This window comes from Lipotes vexillifer, unplaced genomic scaffold (genome assembly GCF_000442215.2).
Source record: "Lipotes vexillifer unplaced genomic scaffold, Lipotes_vexillifer_v1.1 scaffold312, whole genome shotgun sequence".
NCBI classification, from domain to species: Eukaryota; Metazoa; Chordata; class Mammalia; order Artiodactyla; family Lipotidae; genus Lipotes; species Lipotes vexillifer.
The window spans coordinates 1,564,417-1,583,335 of NW_006789251.1; the positions used below are offsets into that span (position 1 = coordinate 1,564,417).

Genomic DNA, 18,919 nt, shown 5'->3' on the forward strand with positions numbered 1-18,919 from the left:
AGAGCGGTCCACAAACTTTTTGAGTGTGCATCTCTAGTGGTAAAAGTGTTTTAAGACACTCCTTAATATATATCAATTAATTTATAAATTATGTACATGTACAACTGTATCATAAAATGTACATCAAACTGACTTTTAAAAGGATGAGATAAACAATTAATAGTTAATTCCATTAAGACATTGTCTTAATGTCCTTTTGCTACTCTGTTTCTAACAGTTTGGTTTCTGAACCATAGTGCCTCATCATGGGCATCTTAGCATACACGTATTCTACTTTAGATTGTGTTCTCTTAGAGCATAAATTTAGAAGCAATGAATCTGAGGAGCAAGGATTCTGTAAACGATAAACTGGAGCAGGGGATTGGAGCAGGGCTGGGATTTAGGAAAAAGTCAATGAGATTGGTTACAAAGATCAGAATGCATTCAAAAAATTCTTATACTTATTATATTAGTTTCCTGTGAACCTAGAAAATAAGCTATCTGCTTCCAAAATACAATGGTGGAATAAGCATAGGTAACAGCTATAAGCACTCCCATGCCAAAAGAGAGAAAATGGAAGGAAGAAAGTGATCACAGTCCTATGCAATTTCAAAATCCAGCAGGGCAAATTCCATTAGGTTTCAAGGCCCAGGAATAATCTTCTGTGGCCTGAGGCTCCATCCTCTGAGTTTACAGCTCTAATCTCTGCATTCATGGCTCTGGCTTTTGCACCTGTGACTCCAGCCTATGGGTCTGGCCTCAGGTTTCTAGGCCCGCAGGTCCCACCTTAAAGCCATTCTTCCTTTTCCCTGAACCGTAGCACATGTCGACAGCTAAAAATTTTATCAGCCTGTTTCTACCTGTAGAATTTTGGGAGTCTGACTTCTTTTATTTCATCTTGTCTCTGTTCCTTTTAGCCCAACCTGGCAGTGTTTCTGCTGATACAACACTTTCAAAAATCTTTTGGGTTTCCTATGCATGACACAGGGGATCCACGCCATCGGTCAAGATGGTCCTTCACAGATCTTTCCTGGATAATCTCATCTCTATTCCAGGCTTCTGCTATGACAGCTGAATGGATCCATGAATCTCTTTTAACACTAGCAAAAGTTTTCCAGCCACACCCTTAACTTTCTCTCCACAGCAGGCTTTTCCTAAGAATGACTCTCCTAATTTTATCATCTTTTGCAATCTGTATAGGCTGAGAATTTCCCAAATCATCAAGTCTTGGTTTCTTTGTTTAGCAGTTATTCCCTCAATTCAACTCTTTCCTCTCACACTTCACTGTAAGAAGCAAGAAGAAACCAGCTCAGACTGCCAACACTTTGCTTCTGAAACTCAACTGAATATCCAAGTTCATGCTTACAGATTATGCGTTCCACACAACTGCAGCCATATAACTAAATCACCTTTCTTCCAGTTTCCAGTATCATGTTCCCCAATTCCTCTCAGACCTCACCAGCACCTCTAACATTCATATTTTTACCAACATCCTGTTTATTACAATATATGTATTCTCTAAGACCATACAGGCTTTTTCCACTATGCAAAAGTATTTGGTAATAAATATATGAAAACATATATATATGCATACACAAAATATCATAATGGATCCCAATGATCTCACTTGACAAATTGTTAATCATTCATTCATTCACATAATATTTACTGTCTACTATGTGATAGGTGTTTAGGATATAAGAGCAAAATCAAAAAAGACAAAATCCCTATACTTCGCCTCTTGTATTCTCTGAAACATGGAGGAAAGCCAAAGGGAGAGAAAAATAAACATAATGATTAAGTAAATTATAAAATATGATAAATGCTGTGGGAGAAATAGAGGGAAGTGTTGCAATTTTAAGCAGGGTAGTCCTCATTGAGAATCTCTGAGAAAATCCTTTGAGCAAAGCAGATAAGGGAGTTGGCCACCTGAGGAAGAAGATTCTAGGCAGAGAGAGAAGTTAGTTGTTTTTTTTTTTTTTGCGGTACGCGGGCCTCTCACTGTTGTGGCCTCTCCCGTTGCGGAGCACAGGCTCCGGACGCGCAGGCTCAGCGGCCATGGCTCACGGGCCCAGCCGCTCCGCGACACATGGGATCTTCCCAGACCGGGGCATGAACCCGTGTCCCCTGCATCGGCAGGCGGACTCTCAACCACTGCGCCACCAGGGAAGCCCGAGAAGTTAGTTTTAAACCAGACAACACCTGGCTTGCTCAAGGACAGAGTGCAGTGAGCAAGGCAGAGAACAGTAAGAGCTGAAGTCAGAGCAAATTAGGTGCGGGAGAGACACAGATCTTGGAGGGTCTCACAGGCCATCTGGGGAGTCACTGCAAGGCTCTGAACACAGGAGAATCACAATTTGATTTCAGTTTTACAGTCCCAAGAAATGGTTCATGGAAGACGTTTCAAAGCACATACTCGAAATGAGAAAAATTTCCCCTGAATAACACTAATGCTTTATTTATAACTTATTATCAAGCAAAGCTCCTTTGTTCTATTCCTAAACTACCTCATTCAAGCTTTAAGGGGTACATTGCAAGGTAAACATCCTGAAATCTACTGGTTCACTCAAACATATACTTCATCATTCATGCTGCTTCTCAACCTTCATTTTTTTTTTTTTCAACCTTCATTTTTAATCCATTCTAATGAGCTTATTTTCACATGAAGACTTCCTCACCTTGCTTATTATGGCCACTAAACCCTAAGGCTTTCCTTATTGAATTGTGGGAATAGTAACTGTATTTCTCTATTTCATTTTCAGGTGCATCAGGGATATATTTGTGACTTATTCAAGATTAGGTCAGTGTCTTTAGAGAACAACTAATGATTAGATTCTCTTAAATAGGTGCAAAAGGTAGTCTGCAACGTACAAGCATAAAATGGGTTATTTCCTCTAATCTTTTTCTTATTTTTATATGTATTGCGTTGGCCAAAAGGTGTGTTCAGTTTCTTCCGCAGATGGCTCTAGCAGCACTTAATTGTCTTTAACTTTGTTCGAAACAATTTTGTTAGACTGTATGTGACAGCTGTCACATCAGCGTGCAGTTAAAAAAAGACTTATCAAAATCAGTGAATTTTTGTGTAGGCATTTTAACATTGAAGGTGGAAGAAAAAAAGCAACGTTTTTGGCATATTATGCTTTATTATTTCAAGAAAGGTAAAACACACAACTGAAACACAAAAAAAGATTTGTGCAGTATATGGAGAAGGTGCTGTGACTGACTGAACATGTCAAAAGTGGACCGTGAAGTTTCATGCTGGAGATTTCTCGCTGGATGATGCTCCACGGTTGGGCAGGCCAGTTGAAGTTGATAGAGACCAAATCGAAATATTAACTGAGAACAATCAACATTATATCATGCCGGAGATAGCCAACATACTCAAAATATCCAAATCAAGTGTTGAAAATCATTTGCACCAGCTTGGTTATGTTAATTGCTTTGGTGTTTGGGTTCCACATAAGTTAAGTGAAAAAAATCTTTTTGACCGTATTTCCGCATGCAATTCTCTACTGAACTTAATGAAAATGTTCCATTTTTAAAACATATTGTGATGGGCGATGAAAAGTGGATACTGTATAATAATGTGGAACGGAAGAGATCGTGGGGCAAGTGAAATAAACCACCACCAACCACACCACAGGCCAGTCTTCATCCAAAGAGGCTGATGTTGTGTATATGGTGGGACTGGAAGGGAGTCCTCTATTATGAGCTCCTTCCGGAAAACCAAAAGATTAATTCCAAGAAGGACTGCTCCCAATTAGACCAAATGAAAGCAGCACTAGATGAAAAGTGTCCAGAATTAACCAACAGAAAATGCATAATCTTCTATCAGGATAACGCAAGACCGCATGTTTCTTTGATGACCAGGCAAAAACTGTTACAGCTTGGCTGGGAAGTTCTGATTCATCTGCCATGTTCACCAGACATTGCACCTTCGAATTTCCATTTACTTCGGTCTTTACAAAATTCTTTTAATGGAAAAAAAATTCAATTCCCTGGAAGACTGTAAAAGGCACCTGGAACAGTTCTTTGCTCAAAAACATAAAAAGTTTTGGGAAGATGTAATTATGAAGTTGCCTGAAAAATGGCAGAAGGTAGTGGAACAAAAGGGTGAATACATTGTTCAATAAAGTTCTTGGTAAAAATGAAAAAAGTGTCTTTTTTTTTTACTTAAAAACCGAAGGCACTTTTTGGCCAACCCAATAGTTAAATTCAACTCTCACTTTTAAAGCAACTAACCGGGCTTTACGATAACGTATTGACTGTTACCATAAGCTTGACATTTTACTACAAGGAACTATGAATAATTTGAGATCTGGGTGAAAATTAATGAAAATGCCAAGAGCCTGCAATTGATTCCAGAGAATTCTCTTCCTATGTAGTTCTTGCTCCATAAATACACACTCTTCCCACAGTTCTACAATAATCCAAGAGTTTTTGTTTGGTTTTATTTTCTAAGAGGAGGAACCCACAGAAAAAGGAATCAATATTTATTTTAAAAGCTACATTTAAGAGAGCAGACTTCTTGAAAAACTTAGGTTTCCTGGTTTTCTTCCCATTATCCTTTTATTTATTTGTTTGTTTGTTTCATCCACATTTAGAGATCCCAAAATGTTTTTTTAAATAAATTGGTAAGATCTAAGGATAAAAGGCTAAGTCTCAGTACAGTCTATACCAACTCACTCGGACATCTTCAGCCATTCATCAGCTTCTGGTTTCCAACAGCCTTTTACCAACTGCTCAAAATTCGTGATAATGCTACCACCTGCACCTAAAAAGAACAAGATAAAACAAGAATACTTAACCAATTTTCTTGAGAAAATATATGAAATAAAGCCATAATTCTATCTTTTGACTTAAAATTCCAAAATCAACTCCAAAATATGATTCTTGGGAGGGAGAAAAAAGTTATCTTGTACATTTATGATACAGAGACAATTACAATTCTTTCATGGCAACTGTCTATTGTACTACAAATAAGGTTAAAATTGGGGTCTCAGACAGAGATGTGGCTAGAGGTTTGTTTCTGACCTGAAAAAATAAACTTCTCTGCTTTATCACTTCCTTTCCTAATTTTAGTTTTAGGTGCAGTACACTATAATAACAGATTGAGAAATTTATTCAGTTCCAACATACAATAAAGGTGGGTAATGCAGAGTGAACATGAACCCACAATCAATCACATTTACTATTTCAGGTTATTCAGGATGAAAAAAGCGAGGAAAAAAAAAAGAGCAAAGTTTTTAAATTACACGTGCCACATAATTTCTTATGTAAACTTGTTTTATTTATGGTGGTGGCTAAACATTAATTAACTACAAATCCCTCTGGTTATGGCTGCTAATCAAACCAATAATAAATATTCTATTTTTAAGGCAATCAGGCTCAAAAGAATGGCTGATGACTAGTACTAGTGAATAGTGCCAGTTTTGAATTAACTTTACCAGCCAACAGAAACAAGGCTTCCATCTTCCAAAAAAGACTGTTATTAAAGTATGTGGTCCTCATTAATTTAACCAGAGAATTGTTCAGTAGTTGTAGTACACCAAAAACAGAGTATTTATGAACACATATTGTTAATATTACCTCGGGCCCATCCAATAGCTATCATGACTATCCAGCCATTTTTGTAATAGCTATTAGCATGGGTGACTCCACCTACTATTTTCCAAGTTCTGGTCACTTCCTTCATTCCCACAGCCAAGAGTTGAACAGGTAGGAATGAATATCCCTGGGAAACAAGGTCACGGGGGCAAAAAAATACAAAATACCTGAAATTAAAATTTAAATATTTTAATACATGAGTGGAATCAGAAGAACCAAAATAAAAATCCAGAATATCAGCAATAACAATTTGATAAAACACAACAAATGGAATTATCCATATAAACATGGAATTTGACTGCAAGAAGACCACAGATTGGGTAAAGTCAATTTTTTTTTTTTTGGCTATTCCGTGCAGCATGTGGGATCTTAGTTCTCTGACCACGGATCAAACCCGTGCCCCCTGCAGTGGAAGCACAGAATCTTAACCACTAGACCACCAGGGAAGTCCCAAAGTCAATTTTTAAAAATCACATGAAGCACATAAAATAATCTGCCAAAAAGTCATAATCAAAGGGGAATATAAATTTTGTACTTCTGAGTACTCTATAAATGCAAAAAGTATTCACTGAGTTCCTAATTTGTGACTACACTAGTCTAGAAGCTAAGTGCTGAATCCACCAACAAAATTAAGCAAGTGTATAATCACTTCTGGTTTTGGGCTTCTCTAGGTAGGGTGCCTCTTTGTCTTTGGAAAAGGAATTAGAAAAGGGACCTCAGTAGCTGAGCAAGGGACACCATTTCAATCCCACTTACATCTTCACCTGTGCCCCTTTGTGAATAAACTGCAACCTATACAGAGAAAGGTCATTGCTCTCAAGGAGACAGATTCACTCGTGTTAAGGAAAAACATTTTCATACGCGGCTAAAAGAATACAAAGCTTGTTCTTCAATTCAGTTGAGTAAGTTTAAGTTTTAACCAATTAAATTGTGACGTTAGTTTAAGAATAATTCACTCCTCCTCAGGTGAATTATTTTTTGAAGCCTCATTTGTTCTAAACACCTGTTCAACAATTTAACAGTAGTGCTGATTGGAAAACACAGCACTTTTACCCCCATTCCTAAAATACTCTCTGGCAGACAATTCTGTGCTTAAAGCAGAACATTTATCTTGATACAGAATACACTGCAAGAAAGAAGTACTCTATCTCTTCTAAAAGAAGTTGTTAACCTTATTGTAATTCATGGCTCATAAAGTCTGAATTCCTAAAAGTATTCGTGGAATATGAAATCCTGTTTGCCAAAACACTGCTTCAGGGACCCAATGTAAGATGAAATGGTTTGTTCAGCCTGAAGCACCCTCTCTTCTCCAACTCCACTTACCAATTCCTTCCTATTCTTCAAGGTGCACTTAAATACTACCATATACATTGACTTTGGGAGTTTTGTTTTATTTAATATTCTCAGTTCAGACTAAATTCTGATGGTTCTGTACAACTAAAACAACTGGTTCCTATACTTCAACATAGCTCTTTAGACATTTTTCTTTATAATATATAAAGGCTATAATATTCAAATTATAACAGTCCTTAGATGGCAGGAATCATTCATCTTGTTACCCCCTGAAACTCAGCATAATAAAAAGTAGCCCTGGACTTCCCTGGTGGCGCAGTGGTTAAGAATCCGCCTGCCAATGCAGGGGAAACAGGTTCGAGCCCTGGTCCAGGAAGATCCCACATGCCACGGAGAAACTAAGCCCGTGTGCCACAACTACTGAGCCTGCACTCTAGAGCCCATGAGCCACAACTACTGAGCCCACATGCCGCAACTACTGAAGCCTGCGGGCCTAGAGGCTGTGCTCCGCAACAAGAGAAGCCACCACAATGAGAAGCCCACGTACCACAACTAAGAGTAGTCACTGCTCGCCACAACTAGAGAAAGCCCATGCACAGCAATGAAGACCCAATGCAGCCAAAAATAAATAAATAAATAAATAAATGTATTAACAAAAAAACAGTAGGCCTGAGTTAAATCATTTATTAACAGTTAAAATATTAGCAGGAGGCAAACCGCAAAATATATCAAATCAAAGAATCATCTGATAATTAAAGAGTTTGAGACAAAGGAATAAATTATCTAAAAGTAGTAAAAAGCTTTTTAAAAATGACTGGTATTATGTAAAATCTTTAATGTTCATATAACATTTTGAAAGCCTCTATACAAGTCTCTCTTTAAATATAGAACAAATTTCCAGGAAGCTGGCTAGGTGCCAGGGGGAAAAAAAGTTACACCTAAGCAATTTTTAAACGTATTTTTAAATAAAATAAAAATATTTTGGTATCCACTCTAGATTAGATTAACACAGGGAGATTTGGTTTCACTTTAGCAGTAATGAATGTTTGAAATACTCAAACAAAAAAACAACAAAACAAAAATAATACACACGACCCCATTTTCGTTCTCTACACCAAGACTATCTTCAACAGGAGTTAAAAGGCTACACTATCACAAGAGCAATCTTGGACTTCTTTTTTTTTTGGCTGTGTCACGGGGCATGCGGGATCTTAGTACTCCAACTAGGGATAAAACCCATGCCCCTTGCAGTGGAAGCACGGAGTCTTAACCACTGGACAACCAGGGAAGTCCCAATCTTGGACTTTTTATATTCAACTATGTGACATTATGGCATATGGTCTAAAATTTGTAATTACTGCTATTTCTAATAAATAAAGTCTTTACTGCATCAATCAGATACATAAGTCCCCTATATCTGAACCTTCAAGTTACGAACTTTCAAAGATGTGAACATGCGTTCCCATGTCCAATCACATGTTAGTTCACGTCTGGCATACAATGTCACATGCATACGTCCTACAAGTGGTTGTGTTCTGTGTACTTTACTGCACAGTACTGTATAGAGTACAGTAGTACAGTATCTTTATTTCAAGCCCCGGATATCCGGGAGCAAGCGTTAAAAGCAGCAGTGATGTAGCTGGTACTGCTAAGAAGAGCCAAGCGATAAGGACGGAAACAAAAGTAAAATAATTGAGTGGAGTGAGGCGAAAAGATGGTAGATGCCGCTCGTTCTTATAACACGAATCGTTCAACCATCGGCATGATTCTAAAGAACAAGGAAAGATCATGTAACACGAAGTCTGCTGTGCCGGTGATGTCAACAATAATAATGAAGAAGCATGGAAAAGTGATGGAGAAGATGGAGAAACTTCTCAGGGTGCGGATGCAGGATCAGCATCAGCGCTGAGTCCTGCTCCGCTTAATGCTGATTCAAGAGAAAGCTAAAAGCCTTTATGAAGACTTGAAGAAGAAACGTGGCGAAGAACGAGAGGGCACACCTTTTAATGCCAGCCATGGCTGGTTTCATTGGTTCAAGGCTAGAGCCAACCTTCAAAACGTAGAAGTGGCGAGGCAGCAAGTGCAGATACGGTAGCCGCTCAAGAATTTCCTGAAACACTTCAAGAAATTATTGATGAAGGTGCATATTTACCCAAGCAGGTTTTTAATGTGGATGAGACAGAACTGTACTGGAAGAGGATGCCAGACTGAAGTTACATCAGTAAGGAGGAAAAGCTGATGTCAGGCTATAAAGCAGCAAAGTATAGGCTAACTCTGTTGTTTGGTGGCAGTGCTTCCGGTGATATGAAGCTGAAGCCTCTCTTAGTTTATCATCCAGAGAACCCAAGAATCCTTAAACACATAGCCAAAGGCTCTGTTCCTGTTGTGTGGAAGAGTAATAACCCCAAGCCTGAGTTACACAGGCCATTTTCCAGGACTGGTTTTTCTAGCACCTTATCCCAGAGGTAGAGAAATATTGCTTAGCAAAGGACATCCCATTCAACATTCTTTTGCTACTCCAGGCCACCCCCCATTCATGGATGACTTTCATCCCAACCTCAAAGTAGTGCATCTGTCACCAAATACTATGTTGCTCATCCAACCTATGGACCAGGGAGTTATACCAACTTTCAAGAAATATTATTTACATCACACTTTTCATCAGGCAGTAAAGGCGAGTGATGGATCAGGAACAACCCTGCAACATTTCTGGAAGCACTGTAACATCTACAAGGTCATAAAAAATATCAACTTTGATTGGCATGAGGTTATGGCCATCACCACAACTGGGGTTTGGAAGAACCTTTGCCCACAGTTTGTTCATGATTTTCGTGGATTTGAGAAGGTGGATGAGGAGTCCAAAGAGGTCTTCAGCAACTTAGTGACCCTCAGCGAGTAGCTGGCGCTAGATCTGCAAGAGGACGACTTCAGTGTACTCCTTGCTGTGCAACACGAGGAGCTTAGTATTGAAGACCTGATGCAATTGGAGGCCCAGAGAAAAGACGAAGAGACAAGAGGAAGAAGAAGCAACCGAAGAACTGAAGAGATTCATGACGCAGGAAATGGCAAGGGGATTTCCTTTATTTGAGGAGGCACTGTTAGTTTTTGAGGTACAGGACCCAAATATAGAACGGTACACAAAGGTTGCAGCAGCCATTCAGAATGCAATCCAGGGCTACAATGAGAAAAAAAAAAAAAGAGCTACTACCCAGACATCACTGGATCGTTTTTTCAAGAGGGTAGATAGAATTAAATCCAGCAAGGAACCAGAACCTGTGCCATCAACGTCAGGCGTGAGTGGAATTGCAGATTGCCCTCCGTCTCCTGTTGCTGACGATCCTTCAGCTCTGCCATCTCCCACCTCCTCTCCCTCTTCCAGTCAGTAACGCTTCTTGCCTGTTCACTTGATGCCAGCCCCTGTATGCCAGCTATTGTACTATACAACTGTACTTTTCAAGGTACTGTACTGTTAGATTTTAAATGTTTTCTTTATTTTTGTTTGTTTTTTATGTATTATTTGCGGAAAAGTATTATACACCTATTACAGTACAGTACTACATAGCCAATTGTTAGTTCGGTACCTAGGCTAACTTTGTTGGACTTACAAACAAGTTGCACTTAAGAATAAGCTCTCAGAACTGAACTCGTTTGTATGTAGGGGACTTACTGTATTTCTAAAGTATACCTACAATATGTTAATATTTTAAACAGAAAACAGTTCTTGTTTCAATTATTAAATAGCCACAGGGCAAAAGAACAACTGTTTATCGTGCTCAGTAGACTTACAAGTAAGCAGATCAGACCAGTGGTGCCCTAAGTAGCCATTCCTGCTCGATAACACAAGTCACCTTTTTAAAGTTCCATCAATGACTCACTCAACAAACACTCATTAAGAAATCATCGTGTCCCTCCTTCTGTAAAGATTATAATTTCACCTTTAACTAAAATTGTAACATCTATGGAACTTTTAACTTGTAAAGTGCTTAAAGAAAACATATCAAAAATGAAGGACTAGAACATATCAGACATGAAATGGAACGAGAAGGCAATTTATTTCTCATACATTTTTAAGTCTAAGTGACTTAATCTAAGTAATTAACATAGAGAAAAAAATGACAAAGAAGACTGCTAAATAACAAGTTAGTCTAAAACAGGATACAGGAATTCAGCTTGGTGATTTGACAGAGAATGCACAGTCCCAGCTCTGCCCCTTCTTCCTGCCGTTTTCTTGTAAACAAGGTACCCTCGGGAAGGTCTGTGGGAGGCTTGCCTTAGGGTCTTGGTGCTCCGGCCATGTGTCAGGCCTAAGCCTCTTAGGTGGAAGAGCCAAGTATAGGACACTGGACCACCAGAGACCTCCCAGCCCCATGTAATAACAATCGGCAAAAGCTCTCCAAGAGATCTCCACCTCAACGCAAAGACCTGGCTCCACTCAAAGATCAGCAAGCTCCAGTGCTGGACACCCTATGCCAAACAACTAGCAAGATAGGAACACAACCCCACCCATTAGCACAGAGGCTGCCTAAAATCATAAATTCACAGACACCCCAAAACACAACACCGGACATGGTCTTGCACACAAGAAACACAAAATCCAGCCACAACCACCAGAACACAGGCACCAGTCCCCTCTACCAGGAAGCCTACACAGCCCACTGAACCAACCTTACCCACTGGAGGCAGACACCAAAAACAACAGCAACTACAAACGCGCAGCCTGCTAAACAGAGACCCTAAACACAGTAAGTTAAGCAAAATGAGAAGACAGAGAAATACTCAGCAGATGAAGGAGCGAAGTAAAAACCCACCAGACCAAACAAATGAAGACGACATAGGCAGTCTACCTGAAAAAGAATTGAGAATAATGATAGTAAAGATGATCCAAAATCTTGGAAATAGAATGGACAAAATGCAAGAAACATTTAACAAGGACCTAGAAGAAATAAAGATGAAACAAATAATGATGAACAACACAATAAATGAAATGAAAAATACTCTAGATGGGATCAATAGCAGAATAACTGAGGCAGAAGAACGGATAAGTGACCTGGAAGATAAAATAGTGGAAATAGGGCTTCCCTGGTGGCGCAGTGGTTGAGAGTCCGCCTGCCGATGCAGGGGACACGGGTTCATGCCCCGGTCCGGGAAGATCCCACATGCCGTGGAGCGGCTGGGCCCGTGAGCCGTGGCCGCTGGGCCTGCACATCCGGAGCCTGTGCTCCGCAACGGGAGAGGCCACAACAGTGAGAGGCCCGCATACCGCCAAAAAAAACAAACAAACAAAAAACAAACAAACAAACAAACAAACAAAAAAATAGTGGAAATAACTACTGCAGAGCAGAATAAAGAGAAAAGAATGAAAAGAACTGAGGACAGTCTCAGAGACCTCTGGGACAACATTAAACGCACCAACATTCGAATTATAGGGGTTCCAGAAGAAGAAGAGAAAAAGAAAGGGACGGAGAAAATATTTGAAGAGATTATAGTTGAAAACTTCCCTAATATAGGAAAGGAAATAGTCAATCAAGTCCAGGAAGCGCAGAAAGGATAAATCCAAGGAGAAAGATGCCAAGACACATATTAATTAAACTATCAAAAATTACATACAAAGAAAAAATATTAAAAGCAGCAAGGGAAAAGCAACAAATAACATACAAGGGAATCCCCATAAGGTTAACAGCTGATCTTTCAGCAGAAACTCTGCAAGCCAGAAGGGAGCGGCAGGACATATATAAAGTGATGAAAGGGAAAAACCTAAAACCAAGATTACTCTACCAGGCAAGGATCTCATTCAGATTCAATGGAGAAATTAAAAACTTTACAGACAAGCAAAAGCTAACAGAATTAAGTACCACCAAACCAGCTTTACAGCAAATGCTAAAGGCAGAAAACACAAGAGACGGAAAAGACCTACAATAACAAACCCAAAACAATTAAGAAAATGGTAATAGGAACACATAGATAATTACCTTAAATGTAATGATAATTACATTAAATGCTCCAAACAAGACACAGACTGGCTGAATGGATACTAAAACAAGACCCATATATATGCTGTCTACAAAAGACCCACTTCAGACCTAGGGACACATACAGACTGAAAGTGAGGGGATGGAAAAAGATATTCCATGCAAATGGAAATCAAAAAAAGCTGGAGTAACGATACTCATATCAGATAAAATAGACTTTAAAATAAAGACTATTAAAACAGACAAAGAAGGACACTACATAATGATCAAGGGATCAATCCAAGAAGAAGATACAACAATTGTAAATGCGTATGAACCCAGAACAGGAGCACCTCAATACATAAGGCAAATGCTAACAGCCACAAAAGGGGAAATCGACAGTAGCACAATAATAATAGGAGACTTTAACACCCCACTTTCAGCAATGGACAGATCATCCAAAATGAAAATAAATCAGGAAATGCCAGCTTTAAATGACACATTAAAAAGATGGACTTAATTGATATTTAAAGGACATTCCACCCAAAAACAACAGAATACGCTTTCTTCTCAAGTGCTCATGGAACATTCTCCAGGATAGATCATATCTTGGGTCACAAATCAAGCCTTGGTAAACTTAAGAAAACTGAAATCATATCAAGTATCTTTTCTGACCACAACGCTATGAGACTAGATATCAATTACAGGAAAAATCTTGTAAAAAACACAAACACATGGAGGCTAAACAATACACTACTAAATAACCAAGAGATCACTGAAGAAATCAGAGGAAATCAAAAAAACCTAAAAACAAATGACAATGAAAACACGACAACCCAAAACCTATGGGATGCAGCAAAAGCAGTTCTAAGAGGGAGCTTAGAGCAATATAATCCTACCTCAAGAAGCAAGAAACATCTTAAATAAGCAACCTAACCTTACACCTAAAGCAATTAGAGCAAGAAGAACAAAAAAACCAAAAAAACAAAGTTAGCAGAAGGAAAGAAATCATAAAAATGAGATCAGAAATAAATAAAAAAGAAATGAAGGACATAAGAGCAACGATCAGTAAAACTGAAAGCTGGTTCTTTGAGAAGATAAAATTGATAAACCATTAGCCAGACTCTTCAAGAAAAAAGGGAAAAGACTCAAATCAACAAAATTACACATGAAAAAGGAGAAGTAACAAATGACACTGCAGAAATACAAAGGACCATGAGAGATTACTACAAGCAACTGTATGCCAATAAAATGGACAACCTGGAAGAAATGGACAAACTCTTGGAAAAGCACAACCTTCCGAGACTGAACCAGGAAGAAATAGAAAATATGAACAGACCAGTCACAAGCACTGAAATTGAAACTGTGATTAAAAATCTTCCAACAAACAAAAGCCCAGGACCAGATAGCTTCACATGCAAATTCTATCAAACATTGAGAGAAGAGCTAACACCTATCCTGCTCAAACTCTTCCAAAATATAGCAGAGGGAGGAACACTCCCGAACTCATTCTACGAGGCCACCATCACCTGATACTAAAACCAGACAAAGATGTCACAAAAAAAGAAAACTACAGGCCACTATCACTGATGAACATAGATGTAAAAATTCTCAACAAAAAACTAGCAATCAGAATCCAACAGAACATTAAAAGGATCATACACCATGATCTAGTGGGGTTTATCCCAGAAATGCAAGGATTCTTCAATATATGCAAATCAATCAACATGATACACCATATTAACAAACTGCAGGAGAAAAACCATATGATCATCTCAACAGATGCAGAAAAAGCTTTCAACAAAATTCCACACCCATTTATGATAAAAACCCTCCAGAAAGTAGGCATAGAGGGAACTTACCTCAACATAATAAAGGCCATATATGACAAACCTACAGCCAACATCGATCTCAATGGTGAAAAACTAAAACCATTTCCACTAAGACCAGGAACAAGACCAGGTTGCCCACTCTCACCACAATTATTCAACATAGTTTTGGAAGTCCTAGCCACGGCAATCAGAGAAGAAAAAGAAATAAAAGGAATCCAAATTGGAAAAGAAGAAGTAAAACTGTCACTGTTTGCAGATGACATGATACTATACGTAGAGAATCCTAAAGGTGCTACCAGAAAATTACTAGAGCTAACCAATGAAGTTCATAAAATAGCAGGATACAAAATTAATGCACAGAAATCTCTTGCATTCCTATACACTAATGACAAAAAATCTGAAATTGAAATTAAGGAAACACTCCCATTTACTGCTGCAATAAAAAGAATAAAATACCTAGGAATAAACCTACCTAAGGAGACAAAACACCTGTATATAGAAAACTATAAGACACTGATGAAAGAAACAGATGGAGAGACATACCATGTTCTTGGAATGGAAGAATCAACATTGTGAAAATGACTCTACTACCCAAAGCAATTTACAGATTCAATGCAATCTCTATCAAACTACCAATGGCATTTTTTACAGAACTATAACAAAAAACTTCACAATTTGTATGGAAACACAAAAGACCCTGAATAGCCAAAGCAGTGTTGAGAAAGAAAAACGGAGCTGGAGGAATCAGGCTCCCTGACTTGAGAGTATACTACAAACCTACAGTACCTTCAGTAATGGTACTGGCAGAAAAACAAAAATATAGATCAATGAACAGGATAGAAAGCCCAGAGATAGACCCATGCACATATGGTCACCTTATCTTTGATAAAGGAGGCAAGAATATACAATGGAGAAAAGACAGCCTCTTCAATACACGGTGCTGGGAAAACTGGACAGCTACATGTAAGAGAATGAAATTAGAACACTCCCTAACACCATACACAAAAATAAACTCAGAATGGATTCAAGACCTAAATGCAAGGCCAAACACTATAAAACTCTTAGAGGAAAACATAGGCAGAACACTCTATGACATAAATCACAGCAAGATCTTTTTTGACCCACCTCCTAGAGTAATGGAAATAAAAAAAAACAAATGGGACCTAATGAAACTTAAAAGCTTTTGCACATAAAAGGAAAACATAAACAAGATGAAAAGACATCAGAATGGGAAAAAATATTTGCAAACGAAGCAACTGACAAAGGATTAATCTCCAAAATATACAAGCAGCTCATGCAGCTCAATATCAAAAAAAACAAGCAAACCGGGGCTTCCCTGGTGGTGCAGTGGTTGAGAGTCCACCTGCCGATGCAGGGGACACAGGTTCGTGCCCCGGTCCGGGAAGATCTCACATGCCGCAGAGCGGCTGGGCCCATGAGCCATGGCCACTGAGCCTGTGCGGCCGGAGCCTGTGCTCTGCAACAGGAGAGGCCACAGCAGTGAGAGGCCTGCGTACCACACACAAAAAAAATAAATAAATAAAAATAAAGTTTAAAAAGAAAACAACAAGCAACCCAACCCAAAAATGGGCAGAAGACCTAAACAGACATTTCTCCAAAGATGATATACAGATTGCCAACAAACACGTGAAATGATGCTCAACATCACTAATCATTAGAGAAATGCAAATCAAAACTACAATGAGGTATCACCTCACACCTATGAGAATGGCCATCATCAAAAAATCTACAAACAGTAAATGCTGGAGAGGGTGTGGAGAAAAGGGAACCCTCTTGCACTGTTGGTGGGAATGTCAATTGATATAGCCACTATGGAGAACAGTATGCAGGTTCCTTAAGAAACTAAAAATAGAACTACCATACAACCCAGCAATCCTACTACTGGGCATATACCTTGAGAAAACCATAATTCAAAAAGAGACACGTACCACAACGTTCACTGCAGCACTTTTTACAACAGCCAGGGCATGGAAGCAACCTAAGTGCCCATCAACAGATAAATGGATAAAGATGTGGCACATATATAAATGGAATATTACTCAGCCATAAAAAGAAGCGAAATTGAGGTATTTGTAGTGAGGTGGATGGACCTAAAGTCTGTCATACAGAGTGAAGTAAGTCAGAAAGAGAAAAACAAATACCATATGCTAACACATATATGTGGAATCTAAAAAAAATGGTTCTGAAGAACCTGGGGGCAGGACAGGAATAAAGACGCAGACATGGAGAATGGACTTGAGGACATGGCGAGTGGTAAGGGTAAGCTGGGATGAAGTGAGAGAGTAGCACTGACACATATGCACTACCAAATGTAAAACAGATAGCCTGTGGGAAGCAGCCGCAAAGCACAAGGAGATCTGCTTGGTGCTTTGTGACCACCTAGAGGGGTGCGATAGGGAGGGTGGGAGGCAGATGCAAGAGTGAGGAGATATGGGGATATATGTATACGTACAGCTGATTCACTTTGTCATACAGCAGCAACTAACACAACATTGTAAATCAATTATACTCCAGTAAAGATGTTAAAAATAAAATAAAATAAAGCAGGATGCGAGTTCACTGACAAATGAAAGCTAACCCAGTTTAAGTAGGAAAGATGAAATTAGAATTTAGGTTAATACCAAGAGTTGAGCTTCCCACGGTTAGTCTGTGAGAACTGTTTTCACCCTCCCTTAATTTCCCTCCTCTGACTACCAAAACAGTATGACTTAACTCGGCCAAAACAGAACAGTAAGCTAAATACAGTTCATATTAGTCCAATAGGAGAGCTTTGCTCTTGCTCTCACTACTCTAACAAATTAATAATTTTATGTATATGCTTTGAAAAAGACTATTACAGAATGACAGACCTATAAAACTATACCTTTTGTTGTATTTTTCCTCATAAAAATGCCATCTCAGTTATGCAAATGTGCAATATATAACTGATACTTGGAAGTTAAAGGAAAACAAAATGGGGCATAAAAATCAATACACAGAGAAATTATAAAATATTTATTCCCCCCCAGAAACAGTTTTCAAAAAGAAAAATCCTATGAAAGGGTACACTGTCTTCCAAACAATATTAAACATACTAGGACATACCAAGTTATTGTTTCCCTTTGCCAGTAGATGGTGCTAATCTCCAAATGTGAGCACTATGAGCTACTGTACTAAAGATGACCTTGCCAATAAGTACACTCACATACTCCCTTAGTTTAGCTTGCTAGAATTTAAAGTACATTACAAACATCATTTTAGTTTCCCAAATTAAAATCAAATGAAGCAAAGATTACACATTTGTTCTCAACATTAAAACCTTAAAAAAGAAAACAGTAAAATATACTATGTCTTTAAGCAAGCATCATTTTTTATATTTAAGGGTCTGTGAGCACAAAGACAATGCCAGTATTTCCCAAGTCCAAAACAATACACTGTATAAGTGCAGACTAAAGGACTAGGTAGCCTAGGTTTGAATGCTGGCTCCAGCTACTAGATATCTGTGATTCCTTGGGCAAGTTATTTAACCCTTCTTGCCTCAGATTCCTCACTTATTAAATGAAAATAATAGAGAGCCTACCTCACCAGTTTCTTGTGAGGTTAAATGAGATAATAAATGCAAAGCACTTAGAAAAGTGTCTGTACTACATCAGTGGCTGCTCTTGTTGTTTTGTAATGCCCAACAAATAGAATCAATAAAAATGCTCATCAGAAGAATAAATAAAATACAGTTATTAATATTAATAGATTATACAACAGTGAGAAGGAATGTACTATAGCTACTAGCAAAACACAGATGAATCTTAGTAACATAATGTTGAATGAAAAAAAGTCCTAGAGAACTATACAGAGCATAATACCCCATTTTAAAATAGGGCCAAAAACAAATAAAACTAAAAAAATCTATTGTTTAGATATTCATATATAAAATATACACCTTTTTAAAAAATACAAACACAAAGATAAACACAGGGTAGAGGTTAACTGTGGAAAAAGTGCAGAGAGATGGGATTTGGGAGAGAAATATAAGTATATATATAAGTTATTGGTAAAGTCCAGCTCTTAGATTAAGTGCAATACAGCGGAGATGTAAATTATTATAATCATTTTGGGAAATGATTTCTCATTATCTAGTAGAGCTTAAAAATCACTTTCCCTGGGGCTTCCCTAGTTGCACAGTGGTTGAGAGTCCGCCTGCCGATGCAGGGGACACGGGTTCGTGCCCCGGTCTGGGAAGATCCCACATGCCGCGGAGCGGCT

At 38.5% G+C, this 18,919-nt stretch overlaps 1 protein-coding gene across 1 annotated transcript in view; it reads right to left on the reverse strand.

The window, feature by feature from the left end:
* Positions 1-18,919, reverse strand: part of TMEM38B (transmembrane protein 38B) — a 70,476-nt gene that overhangs the window by 27,038 nt on the left and 24,519 nt on the right. Inside the window, exons 3-4 of the mRNA XM_007462436.1 lie at positions 5,569-5,753; positions 4,666-4,753 (exon numbers count right to left, since the gene is read on the reverse strand). Coding sequence (XP_007462498.1) covers positions 4,666-4,753; positions 5,569-5,753 — 273 coding nt within the window. The remainder of the gene's footprint in view (positions 1-4,665; positions 4,754-5,568; positions 5,754-18,919) is intronic.